Raw genomic sequence first — 17,381 nt, 5'->3', positions numbered from 1 at the left:
GTAATTCACTAGTTGTTATTAATACAAGAATTTATAGTTCTTATAACCTTTAATAAAAACCCAACGGGACACAGGACGAATATGTCTTTATTATATTATTTGTTTCTTTTATATATTTTTTTTTTATTACCACAATGTAATTAATTCAAAACATTCTAAGCAGCCTTGATTTTAACTGAGTAAATAGCAGTATAGTGAGAGGTCAGTATGATTCTAGGTCAAGTAATTCACTTTATAACCTGCATAGACAAATCCATTATAAACGGAAATCTTAAAAAAAATATTTTTACGAACAATCACCGTTCGCGTATACTTACGACATAATTGTGATTTTTATACATATTTGACGAATTTAACAAGTGCGGAAACCAGATAAATTGTTACTATATTTTCTATTCTACTTCTTCCCTTTTTTATAGTTAATAATTATATGTATGTGATAGAACATCATGGCATCATCTCATCACGGTATATATTTATATCCTAGACTTCAAACGATTGCATATACACTATTCGGTTGCGTTACTAACATTTGTATCAGGCACATAAGGCTTATCAGTGAAAAACACAGACTCAAGGACGAATCCAGGGCGGTCATTATGACCACTCAGAGGCCTGAGCAGAGTCTTACTTTATCATAAATCTTCAATTTATAATAATAAATCATCCATTATATATCCAGTATCTCTTTCTTTGATTCATTTTTATTTCATAGATATGTAGGCGACCTTTTCTGTCAGGCAATCGTCATGTCATCAATCAGACATGTCGTCGAATTTTGGATTTGTCGATTTCTTTTGTTGAGTGTTAGATTCGCTTAGACAAAATATTGGTGCAAAGCTGTGCATCAAACCTACGACGTTAGGAATAAGAGTCGCACGCTAAAGCCATTAGAACAGTGTGTTTTATAATTGATATTGTTACAAACCGCTTTTGTTTGTGGATATTTACAAAATCCATAAAAACAAATCAAATCAATCTCTCTACAAGTACATTATACACACACACACATATGTATACCGTTGTTATTCATAATAATTTAAACAATAAGACCGTAGACGAGAATACTATATCTACCATTGACGGAATTAATTAATATATTAGTAAATGTATATATTTAGTATTATTTATTTATTATCTTAGAATTATGAACTAAACACAGAACTACATAACTCGCCTAAAAACGTTTATACTCGGAATTCTAGATTTGCAACAGACGTAATTACCAGAGGTAATAATTGATATTTACATTTACTTTTACGGTAGGAAGTGGACAAGGTTGCTACCGACACGTAGTTATAACTGCTAAATGTCATGTACGCCCATTGTAAGAGTCGATAACCAGGTTATAAAATGGTTTCAACCAGTATTTCAAGAATCAAAATACTTGATGATATTTGAAGAATTTTGTTTATCTTAAATTGAGTATTAATGGTTCAACTATTACAAATGTAACAATTAATTGTGCCTTCATATAGTAATACTGTTATTTTATATCGTACGATAGATTATGATTATGTATCGCGCCATCTACTGATCTATAATTAAAGCTTTTGTTTAGTTTAATATTTAGGTCACCTCATACTGTACTAATCTTTTAAGCGTTTATAACATAAATTACAAACAAGCAGGCATTCTAAATTTAAAATCGCGCCATTACACGTGCTCATAAAATATCTATTTGTAACCAGCGTAGCGCGGTCTATTTCTAAACTCACTTTGATCTCCCCTACTGAGCTGCTCCCCTGGTACCGATGGGGCGAAAGTGTAGTGATGACGTGGCAGATATACGCCCGTCACTGTCACACCCTTGTCAGTGTCGGTTTTGACGTGGTGCAAAACGCGGAAAACGTACTGCTAAAAATTGTATGATTGTTTCCGCTATGGGATAACAAATATGTTACATGAACGATTACAACCATGATTATGTAATGTTCATAACAAACGACGAACCAAATACATTTAAATTTGTTAGTATAATTGTCAAAGCAAAATTTTACTGCCAACACACCGGGGGTGTGTTGGCTTGAGCAAACACCTGTCTGCTATGAGGTCGCGCGTTCGAATTAAGGCTTGAACTTTCATTACTACAATTAATTATCACACGCTCGTTCGCTGAAAAAACATTGAAAAAAACACGCAAGCCTTAGACCTAAATATCAATGGCGTGTGACAGTATAGTGGGTTGATCATCTACTTGCCTATTACTGAGATATAATGATCTCGACACAGTACACAAATTTGAGGCCAAGACTAGCTATAGAAATTTTTTGACTAATAAAAATTACATAAGCTATAACAGCAAATGCAGTTAGAATACCTACATGAATAATATTAAAATAATTGTTTTGACTATGGAAAATAAAAAAATTGTTTTAAAAAGAGTGAGTTCGAAGGGAATGAAATCATTAAAAATTGTAGCACATAGAAGTGAGCTAGTTCCCTGAAGTTAAGGTTGTTTTGTTTAGTTTAGTTTATGGGCCAATAAATACTTAAATATATACTTTAAATATTTTATGAGTAATTTATTCACTTATCTTCCAATACCTAATCAAAACAACAAGTTTACAGTTGGACACTTTTTTGTGTCTTGTTCAATATCAAGTTTTCTTTTGGTCTTCTATAAGAGCTAAATTCCCTTTTATGATTATAAAAACACCTCCTCGTCATTATGTTTTGACGACCCTCTTTGATACTTAATATTAAAAAAATACAATATTTTTGTGCATCACTAAACACACATATCAATAAATTTAAAAGTAAATTAACCTAGTAATAAGTTTGCTTGTATCTGCTTGCTAATACCAATCTTTCGTTCATCACAGTGAAATCTAGCTTCAAGAACAGTCTCCAAAAAGACGAAAAAGTATGGATGACTTTAAACATTTTGGAAAAAGATTTTTTTAATATATTTCTTTTCTTATCAAAGAAAACCTTCAAACTTTGACACGTAAATATAATGTCGTATACAGGATTCGATTTCCGTGTTTATTTTGACGAAAGAAAAACCTTCAACGATACATTATGACAGCTGAAACATTTCCCCACGTTTTCCTAAAGTGAAGGACCTTTCCTTGAAATTCAGGAATAAGGTTAAAAATACCAGGCGGTAAGAAGTGTACAGAATATTTTGGAAGTATTGGTCATGCGTATTGAGAGATAAGTGTGAATCCCACGAGGTTGATGTTTTGATACGTAAAGGATCTGTATGATGATTGAAAGCAATTGTGTTATCTCTAGAGGAAAGAGATACTCTTAGCTATTTAAAATATCTTTATATCATTTGAAGTTTTGTATTAAAAACAATTGCCTAATGTGACATCTGTCTGTCAAACAAGATAATATTTATTACACTTGAATGTCATAAAATATTATGTTTAATAAATATATATACTAAAATATATATATATATAATAGAATGATTACGTTTGAAATCCCAAACTAAAGTATGATAATTTATCATATCATCTGTTGTATTGTGATGAGCAAAGCCAAGAGCTTTATATCGAAGTTAGTGTATCAACTGATACACGAATAACTTTAGAACAAAATCATACGTATCAACCAACTTCACAGACTGCTTGGCGCTTCCCGATTTAACTTCAATCTGTTTCATTCGCACCCCTATTTTTAGCGTATACCCATCTCACTCGCTTTCCCCAAGCTTTTCTTGGACATGCGCAGTAGTTTCACTTGTACTATGCTTGCTTCTGGTGTGTTATGACAGCCTGGTATCGGGCGCGCCTTGGGCGGGCGCCGCGCCGCCGCCCAGCGTTGAATCCGCCCAACAAAATCTGCCCTCAGAAGCTCCTACGAACGCCGGCGGTCCGGACTGTTTTCAAATAATTTCCGAGGAAAATTTTCACGTGCGATCCACGCGCCAACTTTCGTAACTACATATTAATTTAAATTATTTTTTAATTATTTTTGTATTATCACAGTTAATTTCTAGATAAGTTTAACATAGTGTTTTGGAGTGTTTGGTGTAGGTCAGGTGGCTTTTGATGAGCGTCAGCTGCAAGCGACAACATAATGCATAGGCAGATGTCTGCACCAGGTAGGTTATCAATTTCTCAATTAGTTGACTTTTTAATTAAGATTAGTGATTGTAAAAAATGTTGAATCAGCAACGAGCTACAATATGAATTTAATTAAATATATTACTCATTTAAGTTTTAATAAGTTTGACGTAAACTAGGTTTTTTTTAAATTAAAAGGTCGTTATCGGATCACACACATTTAAAGACTCGTGTGGGCGTTACAGACCATTAGACTTCAGGTGACATCTTTGTACTTGATCGAAGTAAAAACTCCAAGATCCAAATTTAAAAACAAAATTATCTCGCCCAAAAACATACTTATCTGAAGAAAAAACAAAATCTTTAAAAAGTGTTCACTTTCGCTCAACGAAGGATTTTATATAATGGAGATATAATAAATCATCTTGTCGGGAATTTTTTTACATCCCTCAGGAAATTTTAATCGTCAAACATCTTGAGCAAGGGAAGCATCGTGAGAGATTACTTAATTAACTTTTATATTCAGCGTGGTTACTATATAATTTGAATTCATATTAATTTGGTTTCAAGATGGGCTAATTTATAAGGTGAATATGTTAAGCGCTTTTTTGCTAATCTAATTCTTAGATAGAAAGTCCGGCACCGCATTCGCGAGCCCTCTGGCATTGAGAGTGTTGATCACTTAACATCAGGTCAGCCTCAAGCGTGTTTGCCCCATGTTTTATAAAAAAAAATTGAGAACGAAAATTGAGAATTTAAGAATTTGTGCTGCGAGGCTCTTGAGAATTTACTCTTACTTCACTCATTACCATCTTGGTTCCGTATTCTTGCCTACCAGACTTCTAAACGTGCTTTGGTTCACGTTCCTCACATCAACACCAACTATGCAAAAAAAACAGTTTCGTATTGCGCAGTGCGGTCATACGACCACTACTTAAGCCTCGACTTGTTCCAGCAATCGCGGGGTATGCTTAAGGAGTATTAAGAATATCAAGCGCTAAATAACCTACATCATGAGCACACCCCATTTATACACCCTCACCAACACACCATCACACAACACACCCAAATTAGGTATTACTTGGTTAAAAAAAAAGTTTATTGCCAGTTTTTCTAGAACGTTCTACGCCCTTGTTTTAAGAACTGGCAGTAAATGTTAAATTAGAAGCATTTATTATGTAAGTGTTTCTTTATTGACGTTCATAAGTGTACATTGTGTTGCCTATATAAATAAATGATTTTGACATATGCCTTTTGAAATGTATTTAATAATTTTATTGATTTTCCTTTTTAAGTATCGTAAATGTTAACCTTTTAATATATATAGTATGCCATTTTTGCCCGTCTTTAGTATAATTGTTATATATAATTTATGTTTTCCTACATGTATAATTTCTTATTATTTATTAATTCAGACTCAACGTCAATTATAAAAAATCTAAATTTACACTTACCGCCAGTTGTCAAATCAAGAGCAATAGCTGACTAGATAAACTGTCAAAAACTCATGGTCAAACAATGCATTTTTTAGCGCCTGCTACAAAATACTTTTCTGTATTTAACCGTTTATATTAAAAGAATTTGTATTATTATAAACTTATAATTATTTACAAAATTTTAAATTTAAAAAAATCTGACGTTTCGCGTGCTTTTCAGCGTGCATCGTCACGGTGACTACATAATAATAAAAATAGCTTTAATTCGGTTAAAAAATTGTTTTCTTTCAATGTGTAAAAGCTATGTTAACCAAAGACAATACCGTTGATATTAATTTTAATCACAAGCCTTTATTTAATCTTGTCAAATACTTAAGTTTGACTACTGAAGCAGTGATTAACAAAATCCATTAAAAGTTAAAATGTTAGAAGTTGCGAGTCATAAGTCAATTTCTCTTGATTACTTAGACCTGAATTGCCCTAACTCCTTACTAATTTTATACATATTGAAATTTAGTAAATTAAGAGTCTGTCGAACCTTAAGTTTTATGTTCCACAATGCATTTTTTTCCATATTCGAAATTGATACTTGATTATACAGCGAAAGAAACAACATTTGTCATTGCATTCATTATGTATTTCTTTATTAACTGAGATCGAATTAATATAACTAATCCTAAAGAAGATTGCTTTTTTAGTTTATTTAACTAACTTCAAAATCAATATTATAATTCGAAGTTATTTGACTCTGATGTGTACTAAACGATTGAGATACTAATTCAACAGCGAAACAGACCTATACTCAGGAAATTAATTAAAAATTAATTGATATTCACCGTGTCGTATTTATTCCCTTAAAAATCCACGATCTTTTGAAAAAATATCTCACAATTCTGTGACCTACATCGATATATCCCGTAGCGATTTTTATTCATATATGCGAGTCGGTTAAATTTTATTTTTTAAGAAATTTATTGTAATCAGTAATTTAATGATGTTTATCATCGTTTTTAATTGAACTCTATTATAAACCATACAATTATTACCAATAACTTGCAAAATTTTCTTTAAAAATGTTTTCTATTGCAATATCGTTAAAGAGAAACAAAATTAAGAATAAAACTTTCTATTACTTCAATCTATCGGGAAATGATTTTCCGAAGAGTTGGAATGTTTTTCTCCAAGTTGAAGAAATCTCCTCATGATAACTTCGTAACAACGTTTTCAATTCTCGAGCTATCACTGAAGTGCAATTCGCTTTCAAAACTTGACTCGAACTTTGTAATAAGAAAATACAATATCTTGTATGTATATAAGTCCTACTTAATTTTTATATAAGTCATACATAATAATAATAATAACAGCCTTTATTGCTGTAAAATACTTATCCTAGTACATACAAATATGGAGTAATATAAACTGTGCTTTCTTCAATAGACACAAGACATTCCATACATGGTTCGAATGTCCAACTCACATTTTGGGCTATCAATAGCAATGTCATATTTTAGCATTCGGAAATTGAACCTCATGACTTGCGGTCGGCCATGACAGTTGCATGATTATGCCAGACCTATGGCAGTTACTAACTAAAGTAACACTTACTATCTAACTACAAATAGTGTTAAGATGCGAAAGCTTTTCTCGTTTTTGTCAAAGATTTAGAAAATCTATTATGTAGGGCATGTAGCCCTATCGCTCTGATTATCATGTACACGATGCGATAGAAACCATCCAGGCTGAGCTAAGCAATTCCCTAGAATTGCTAGACCATGACAATTATTGATAAATACATTTAGTTAATATTTTAAGTAGCATTTTTATCGGTGACAAAATAATAGATGCATCTTACGCAAGAAGACTTGAACACTATCCCAAAAGATATCAGCCTTGCATGTCCTCAAAGTATCAGTTATAAAATACCAATACACATTCCATCTACGTGCGCAACACTCGCTTGTACGGATAAAGAAAACAATTAGAAAATCGGCATGTTAGAAATGCAAAAATCGACGACATGTGTCACAGACAAAGATGGATGATCACCTCTACTTGTCTATAAACTAAAAAGCATGAAAGAAACGAACCAAGTGAGTTTTTGTCATGTCATTAAAGATAACATCAGTTTTTCTTTATGTAACAGTTCCAATAATAATTGTTAAGTCAGTCAATGAAATCAGTATTCATTTCACCTACCAAGAGGGAAATCTATAAATAGTGTGACCGACTTGGGCTTGGGATAAATACGCCTACATCTCTTTAATTAATTGTGTTCTTTTAGGCATGTAATCAGGTTTTGTATGTGCGAATGCGAAACTAGAAAATAATTACGAAATGTAGATAAAAATTAAACAGAATTCATTAATAACTGTTTTTACGGGAATGGAACCCAAGTCCCCCAGACCACGCTTTAAAGTCTTATTTCTATAGCATATCCAAATATAAACTAATATATATTAAGTTCTAAACTCGAAGCTAGCGTAATTATCTAACAATTTATCTCTGGAGTTGTCGGAAACCAAATATCCGCTAAGTTACAGAATTCATATTACGTCGAGATTATAACATAACTTCTAACGCATTCTTATATAAAATATTTCTTCAGTACAGGTTAGTTATAACCTGTATATTCTACTTAATGACCCAGTGAACTTATCACCTACATTTGTGTCAAATTATAATAGATTTTTTTTAAACAGACCCAAGATATCGGACCTCATACAACAGATAAGCAACGCAAAATTCAGAAGGCTTTTATTAATGACAAATGACATTTTTTTTTCTTAAAGAACTTTCCAACTGGGAACAGTTTTTTATTGGAAAATTATTATTTTTTGTATTTTTATTATTTATATTAAATATTTCAAGATCATAACTACCTAAATTGGTCCAGCCATCTAGTTTTACACTTAACGGTAATTCACTTTTATATATAAACGGTAGGTGCCCGTCAACATCCCTGAGGTGATACGTTCGAAGCTGGGCTGTATTGGATATATGTAAAGGAACTAAGGCATATGTCGGGCATAGAAGAAAACAAATACAGAAGTTTAATAAAGGTACAACGCAACGTACTCAAGCTTATTTATTTTCAACACTCAACATCAGATGGGCTCTTCCGTTTTCCCCTAAAAAGATCTTTGTAATAATTTATACAATGATCTATGAGAATGGGGCCTAGTGAGAAGATTGATAAGGATAAAACCATTCGAACTAGTCATTTAGTGTCAGTGCACGTTAGTCTTAAGTGCTAAACAATGGTAAGTGAAACAAAATCGTACATAAGGAGAGACTGTCTTTCCTTTAAGAGACTGCACGTAGTGTTGTTGAACGCTTTCTGTTAAATATCCTTATTAGTAAAGTAATTTAAATTATGTTTTGTGTAAAGATACAATTTATAAAAAATAAAATATACACCGTAACCGCTGGCAAACAAAAGTTATCAAGCATTTTACGAACAAATAAAATTTTCTGTTTTCGATTCTATTTTATAGTTTGAGTAATTTTATTACGTTTTCAGTCCATTTAATTATACTGGAAATCACAATGTAATTACATAGGTTAATATGCTAATAAATTACGACTAAAACGAATAACTGTTTTATTGCTAGTAAAACTTTTGTAGGAAACGACTACGGTCAGTAGTTTATTTTCATTAACTACCTCATCGGTTTATTACAGCGTTTAAGGTATATAGTCTGTGTCCCTTATTCATTATCTGTCTGAATGAACATTGGTTTAAACAGAAAAAAAATATGTGTATTTACAAACTAAAGCTCAGACTTAAAATAACTTTATTCATATAGGTAAAACGGACGAGATAAACTGGCAAGAAACCCTCCGTCACTCTCTTCTTTTACAAAGAAGCTAATCGATACCAAGGATAAGGTTATTGAGCGTTTTCTAAGGCAGTTTTTGCCGCGCACCACCACTATGTGGAACCAGCTGCCCACTGAAGTATTTCCGAACCAATTCGACTTAGGTTCTTCAAGAAAAGAGCGTACCAATTCTTGAAAGGCCGGAAACACACTTGCGAGCCTTCTGGCAATGTGAGTGTCCATGGGCGGCGGTATCGCTTCACATCAGGTGAGCCTCTTGCCTGCTATTACATAAAAAAGGATTATTTAAATAATTGTCAAATTTATAAAAAGCGTTTTACATTTAACGAGAGATTTGAATTTATTCAGTGATAATTTCGCTTGGGAGTTTGTTGTAAGAATTCATGTGAAATGGAAAATGGAAATCCATATAAAGAGTGGTTTATCTTCTGGAGCCTGGTGGGTCGTACGCTTTTGCACATACAACAAGGCTTCAAGATACAGTACGATGGCATGAAACTGCTTAAAAACTAGTCCGCTCGTGAGTTGTGTGCTGCGATATTGCTACTCATTGTGAGGAAGTTACATGGATCTGGTTAGTCCTGCGCAGATTATATCCTTTCTATAAGATATTTTCATAAGCGTCTAATTGTCCTCCTTGAGACATGTGACGTTTGAGAGCAAAAATATAACGATCAGTTGCCATGACAACGTTATTACAACGGCAACTAAACATTTGCTTTGGGCCTGTCAAATAGCGTCTTTATTTATGGCTGATAGTAAGGTAATATTAAAAATAATCAGTCTTACTAATAAAGTTGTATGCACATCGTATAAGCCTGTTATAATATGTTCCTGAATATGCAACTCTGATGTATACGGCTGTTGTAAAATAAACAACTTTACAAAAATAAAATTTATCGGATAAAATCATATTTTAAATTTATTAATAAGTTCTAAAACAACGTGAATGTATAAAATTATAGAAGACAATATGGGATCACCAATTTTACACACATACACATCAAATATATTAGAATGTAAGCAAGCTAAAAATAATAACAAAAAAGTTATGTAAAATAAAATAATAATTTATTTTAGCAATAAATTAAATCCAAAACAATTTAATTAGCAATACAGTGATTCGGTATGATAATTTACAGACACAAAAACCTTATTTTACAGCACACCATACAAATAGTGATAGTAGGTCTCGTTTAATCAAGATACACCTAAAAGCCAAAGTTATTCAGTGCGAAGCCGATATTTTTCGAATTTCGAATACCTCAAAATAGGTTTTATAGGAAAAATGGGATAAAATAAATCCTCCTTCTCTTTTAATGGCTGTCACCAATGTAGGCCACGTGAAAATCCAGTAAAACTTAATGTCACTTATTATCTTATGTTTTTCATTGTTTCGCAGGAAAACATTAAAATAAATAGGTGAATGCTTCATTCTTTTCTCTTGTCTGTTGTTAACTTGAAAAGTTTATACATCACATTCTTAGAAGTTATAAAATCAAATCAATTGCATTGTGAATATTATCAAGACAGCATCTCAAACAGAATTTGCGAATAGAATTAAAAAACTGATAAGAAAATAACTTTCATAATCCGAGTTGAGAATTTTAATGAAAAATGTCAGCGATTTCCTTCCGCATTAAATAATTCTTAGATAAGAGATACTCGGAAATTTTATATTTTTACAAGTTACATTTTATAATTGAATTGACAATAACGACATTTAATTTTATTTATAAAAACATTTTAATACTAAAATTTTAGAGTTTCCAATTTTTTTACCGAATAGTATATTCTGACTTTATACATATCAAGAAACATCATACCTCATACTACCGACCCGATTTTTAGGAAACTTACATGGAGAGTGTTCAGAGGAGTGGTTCGGAAACCTGCCGCTGAGTTTCATCATCGACGTCAAAGTACCATTCATATCATCTCTACATCCGTCATTCCACAACTGAGTGTTTCTTAAGACAGTTTCTGCCGCGCACCACTATGTGGAATGAGCTGCACACTGAAGTATTTCCGAATTTATTCGAGTTAGGAGCGAAACCTTCAAGAAAAGAGCGTGCCTATTATTGGTGGGCAACACAATAGCAAGTCTTCTGGCAATGTGAGTGTGTGAGTGACGGTGGTATCACTTCAGGAGAGCCTCCAGCCCGTTTGTTATAAAAACATAATATGCTCTTTCAAGCAGCCCTAATCATTATACCGAAATATTATACAATTCCATAACCTTACCGAACTGTGTGGTCACACTGACAAAGTCCTCTTTTAAATCTGTTAAAAGCTTTCCCAAAGATTATAAGGACTCGCTACCAATTTCCATTGATTAATTCTATAAATGACAGGAATTACCTCTCATACTAAGGGCCGTTTCTAATTATGTGGTAATTGAACACTAATCAGTATAATTGTTGTTCTTTCATTATTGTTGGAATTGTGTAATCGAATGTTGCGGGGTAAGGCTGCTTTATAATATTTAGCACATATTTAAAAGTTCTGTAACGGATACAAATTTCAAATTATAATATTTACGTAACACAATGCTTTGTGTGCTTTTGCATTAATGGTAATTAGCTATAATTAACTAGTCTGACCATAACTTTTTTAAACTTTTTGATTATTTTGAATTTGGAACAACATTTTAACATATTTTTTCGTGGGGGGTGCTAAAGAAAATAGGATTGCAGTGATCGCCTTGCATACAGTGGGTATCGAGCCGTCGGTCATATTCTACACATTTAAAAAGCTTAGATCAGGCGTATATTGTATTTGGCTGTGTTTTACATTACACACAATTGTTCACTTTTGTTTTGAATTGGTAATCTTTAAAATAGGCTCTTTGAGCGACACTTTGCTATGCGATTATTAAAAGGCGTTCGACTAACTATAATTTCTTTCAGTTCGAGAACTTTCCTGTCATGAGATGAGAAAAAAACAAGATAAATTTATTTACCTATAGAAGAGCATAATTTAGAAGCTTGGAAGATAGACCTGTGTGGGCGGTTAGACAATTATCGCCTACATTAATATTAGGTTATATTTAATTTATTTTAGGTATACATTTCCTATTAGTAAATGTATGTGACTTATAAAGACGGAATATTTCTAATGCACAACTAACTATTAATATATTTTGTCACACAACCAGTATAATAGATACGATTAATATGATAATAGTCTGTTTTGCTTGAATATTTAATGCAAGGGTAAAATTGGCTATCCGAGGGTTGGTTAGGGCCGAAGTTAACCATCCATAACAAAATGGAGAAAATCTAATGAACTGTGATGGAGTGACGAGGTGCTAGCTTTATAGTGTTTATAATATAACTTCATAAATATTTCAGAGAAATAACGACCTAGACTTGTATTATGGTGATGTTGGCTTAATTTAACAATAAGGTTAGGAAAATATATTAAGTTTCCATCGTGGCTTACACTTTAAATTCACATTGGTTTTAATCTTATAAAGTCAAAGTCAAATCAAAATAACTTTATTCATATAGGTAAACAAGAACGTCAGAAAATAAGTTAAATTAATTCTACATTTACATTTACTACCAGTTCGCAAGTCAAGGTCGTAGAGGGGACAAGGACTGGCAAGAAACTTTCCGCCACTCTTTTTAATCGCTAAGTTTTCAGTCACACAAATGAAATATTCGTAAAATTTATAAAAATTGATTGATTAAATTTACGTTTAGCGAGAGCTTTGAATTTATATAGTGATAATTCTGTAATTTCGCTTGATTTGGTTCGGTTCGCTTAATTTGGTTTTTCTTCTGGAGCCTGGTTGGTCGATTATATATCTAACATTTAGTCAAGCATACTTAAATAAACTAAATGATTTAATAATACAAATTATAATGTATGACTGGTCAAGTGTATTGAATACACATTTTGATTGATTTGTATGAGTGAATTAACTGAAAAGAATTCTCATATGTTACCCATAACATACTAAAAAGAAAAAGAGGGCGGTTTGTATATTATTGTAACTTGCCTTTTATACAACTTAGTAAGAATATACGTTCAATACCACAGGAAGTATGTACGCGTGATCTCGTGACTCCAATTGAATTCTCTGCTGCTTAAAGCTCGTGGTGAGCTTAAAGTACAACAAGTTTGGGATGATCCTCTTTGACAATCAGATTACCAAAACTTTTTAGGTCACACCTCGATTACAGAGTGCGCAAGGCGACAGTGGGGTGTTGAGACGCCGGTCATTGGTTTAATTCTTATACTACGCCACAAACACTGGCACTGTTCGAAATACATAATTTCGATTTAATAATTTTTGATGAGGGTGATTTACGTCCACTATTTAGAATTTTATAGTGAGTGTTTAGTGCGTTTTTGAGAACTATAGTGAGGCAAAGTATTAGTATTAATATCAGTCTAAACTCTCTTTGTTGCCAAACTAATAGAATTTCTCCAAATCCTTACGGCTGATAATATTGTGTGCCTTTCTATCTGGTAAGAAGATATTGTAACGAGGTATGTACTCAGGACTTATTATTCTAGTATAAGATTGTGTATCGACAGCCATCGAACCGTTCTTTGTGGCACTACTACACTACTACTACTACAGGCACCCTTTTACACCCTTAATCAATTCGAATTTCCATCAGCCTTTGCTTATACTACCCATAAATGTCCCGTAAGTAGCCTTGGACACCATGGCCTCTAGTGGCAAAAGAGTACACGTCGATCGACGATGGCAAGCGGTTGAAAGATCCATCCGTTGGAGGATGGGACGGGCTTTGGTATGGGGTGTTACTTTTGTGGAAAAGTTAGCCCAGTCTCACTACGTTCAAGCAAAAAACGAATACAAGGCTTAACAGAAATTACGTTTGTCTATTTTTATGATTTCATAATATATTCATATAAGGTTTTATAGATGAGTGTTTTATAGCATCGATAAATAAATAACGTAATCATTAATATTTTTATAGTTACACCTGTATATACAGAGGTATCTATAGAAATAGTTATTTTGTTGAGATGACTTAATAAAAATCTTATTATTGTGAAATATTTTATTATTCTCAGGTAATAACCGTTATCTTTTAATGCAATTAATATTATTTTAAAAGTACGATGACCGTCAGGTGTCTGTGTTTCATCTTCACTTACATTTATTTTGAATAATTATAATATAATTAAAGTCTCAAATAAATATACCCCATCACACTTTATTTCTTACCCCCTCATTCATAAAAAAAAACAGTTTCTCTTTTTGTCTCATTCTGTCAAATGGTGTATTTGCGGTGATGAAAGGAAACAGACGTATTACTTAAGGCGGATTATGTGACCATAGACATATTATATATATACGACGGCTGAATGAGGTTTTAATTGGTAGCCGACCTTGTTTTCCAAATCACCGTTCAAATCAGCCAGAGCCTTCGTTGAAACTTTTTAACAACGGCGGTGAGCGGAACTCTCATCTTAATTAACGTTGAAATAATAAATAGCCTTTCTTTTTATTGAAAAGGTGTTTCCTTCGTCTGAATTTTATACTATTGATCACAATAATATAATTTTAGTCTGAGCGTATGACTTTCGTGATCCTCGACTGTGCAACAATAGACTTTTCTGATTACCTATTAGCAAAACCGAATGTTAGGGAAACAAATATGTAAATCTGAGGCTTAGTGGTTGTATATAGTTGTACTTTTTTATTTTGGTTTAAATATATTAAAACAAACAAACTTTACAACACAGTTGGAAAATCAATAAATCTTATTCTATTGCGACTACGGCAGTTGCATCTTGCTCAGGACAAGCTTCATAAGACTGACGGCCAACCTCCAGTAATGGAGAGGCACTAAAAGAAGATAAAGAACAAACAAAGAAACATACATCCCATTCGTGTTAACCGTGACGCGGTGGTGACCCAGAATTCCAACATTTAAGCAAGAGATTTAATCTGTTCTTTTTTATTCTAAGTGGCGTTTGTGTTTTGGATGACTAAATAATAATGTTACACAGAAGGATAAAGACGCTAGAAAGATTTGGCTATTCGAAACTTTCGTTCCTTGCATTTTGTTGCTTGTTACACGTACAAAAGTTCTTAATTCAATATGTTACAATATAATAAGTTATAGTTAAGTTAATAGTTGTTATAAATTATAAAGTACTAGCGGACCCAACAGCCGTTGTCCTTAAATAACTATGAATATTGATTTCGAATTGGTATAATTAACTAAAAAAATATTTCAGAAACAAAGTGTTTATTAATCTAATCGTTTATGAAGTACAACATTCTTTGTTTGTTTTTCTGGCGCGTGTATAAATAGTGTTTTGTTTTTTTTCTTGCATACTCTTTGCCGATGTTTGCAGTACTGTAATAAATTTGCTATCCTAACATAATTATTCTCACATTTTCGATTTTTTTTGCGCAATTTTCTTATTTTTTTTCATAAGAACCTTCTCCTGACATTAACAAACACAAAAAAGAATCGGTCCAGCCGTTCACGCGTGATGCCATGACCAAGGGAAATAGGGATTTTTATATATATAGGTAAACAAATGTTTGACGTCCAATATAACCTGGAGTCTCGGTGCAATTAGTTCAATTCGATTCAGGGTCTTCTTCAAGTGTGCGGTTTGGCGACACATTTATCTAAGCTGACAATTTTAATAGGGAGTTAAAACATAGGATATAAAACAAACTGGATTTTCAGAAGATTAAATGTTCAACAACCTATGTAAACACAATGTTGTGAACGCGTGAACAAAATGTCCTTTGAACTTAGTGACAAGTTAATTAATGTAAAACGGCAAGGTCTAAATATAGATACAGCTACGGGACTGCTTGGGCACTTGTATATGTTGTTTAATGGCCATTTTAAGCTTGACAAACACAAGACAAATGTAGGGAAAGGTGTTTGGAATTCGGACTGGCTTTCCTCTGTTACATATTATCTAGAATATTTCAAATAGTTGACTATGAAGCATGCTTTTCGCATAGAACTTAATCATGTAACTATGATATTTTATATTATACTAGCTGGGCGATTTGTACCACCTAACAGTCGATTCTTTAATTTTTTGAATAATGTTTTATTGTTTTTGTTATACTACATACCTAATAAATTAATTGAATATTATTGAACATAGTCTGTGCATTAGTGTTGTCTATAGAAAATTATAAACGCGACATTCTTAAAGTCGGTATAAGGGGGATTATATAACTTATCTCCGTCGGTTTTTTTAAATAATTTCTTCATAATCACACTTCCAAACTCAAAATTAACCGAAAACTTATAAAGTTCACTATATTGGACACAATATCTTACTTCGTGAACTATGTAGTAAAATATATAAAATTATATGTTCTAAACTGTTATTTGGACACTGATCGATATAAAACTTAAATAAAAAAGAGCTTTTTTAGAATCGCTTATTCTGTTATAGTTTGAAGGCGCATCGGTCAAATTTTGGTTCAGTCGATAGATAATGTTACGAATTTTCATACAAATTGAATTTACGAAATTTGATTACCGCTAAGGTGAACAGAACATAACCAGTCTCGTTTATTCCATGTCATGGTATAGGTAATCTCAGTTGTCAATAAGCTCGCATTAAAAGCTTATGGTAGGCCCCCTGAGCATTTCTAAATGCAGTTTTTCCGCGCACCTTCCACTACGTTGAACCACCTGCCTACTGAAGGTTTTAAAAACCAATTCGAATTCCTTCAAGAAAAGAGCGTACCAATTCTTAACTCACTTGCGAGCATTCTGTCAATGTGAGTGTACATGAGCGGTATCACTTAACATCAGGTGAGCCTCTTACCCATTTACCCCTTTTTATAAAAACAAAAGTGTACATATTGAAATCTTTTAGTACTTTTCAATCCTCGTCAACGTGTCACGTCAGGTTGACAGGTTCAATTATACGATTAAAACCTATTGGATTGTTGCCGTACTAACGTATATTATAGCGCGCAATTTGGATTTTGAAATATACCTCTGGATATTTACAAAATTTACTCAATGCGTTTTTCAATTCGCAAAATATCTTTATTCGTACTACCTGTACACCTGTACCTGTGTACCTGTACCAAGTACACTTATGCT

At 32.6% G+C, this 17,381-nt stretch overlaps 1 protein-coding gene across 2 annotated transcripts in view; it reads left to right on the top strand.

The window, feature by feature from the left end:
- Positions 1-3,869: 3,869 nt before the first annotated feature.
- Positions 3,870-17,381, top strand: part of LOC123707300 (calcium/calmodulin-dependent 3',5'-cyclic nucleotide phosphodiesterase 1) — a 314,278-nt gene continuing 300,766 nt past the window's right edge. For both annotated transcript variants that reach the window (XM_045657227.1, XM_045657226.1), the window contains exon 1: positions 3,870-4,057. In XM_045657227.1, the coding sequence (XP_045513183.1) occupies positions 4,033-4,057 (25 nt within the window). In that variant the 5' untranslated portion in view covers positions 3,870-4,032. The remainder of the gene's footprint in view (positions 4,058-17,381) is intronic.

The sequence above is a fragment of the Pieris brassicae genome, chromosome 3 (genome assembly GCF_905147105.1).
Source record: "Pieris brassicae chromosome 3, ilPieBrab1.1, whole genome shotgun sequence".
In the NCBI taxonomy this organism is placed as follows: domain Eukaryota; kingdom Metazoa; phylum Arthropoda; class Insecta; order Lepidoptera; family Pieridae; genus Pieris; species Pieris brassicae.
Note: the sequence above shows the minus strand (reverse complement) of the source record. Positions and strands in the feature narration are given on the sequence as shown.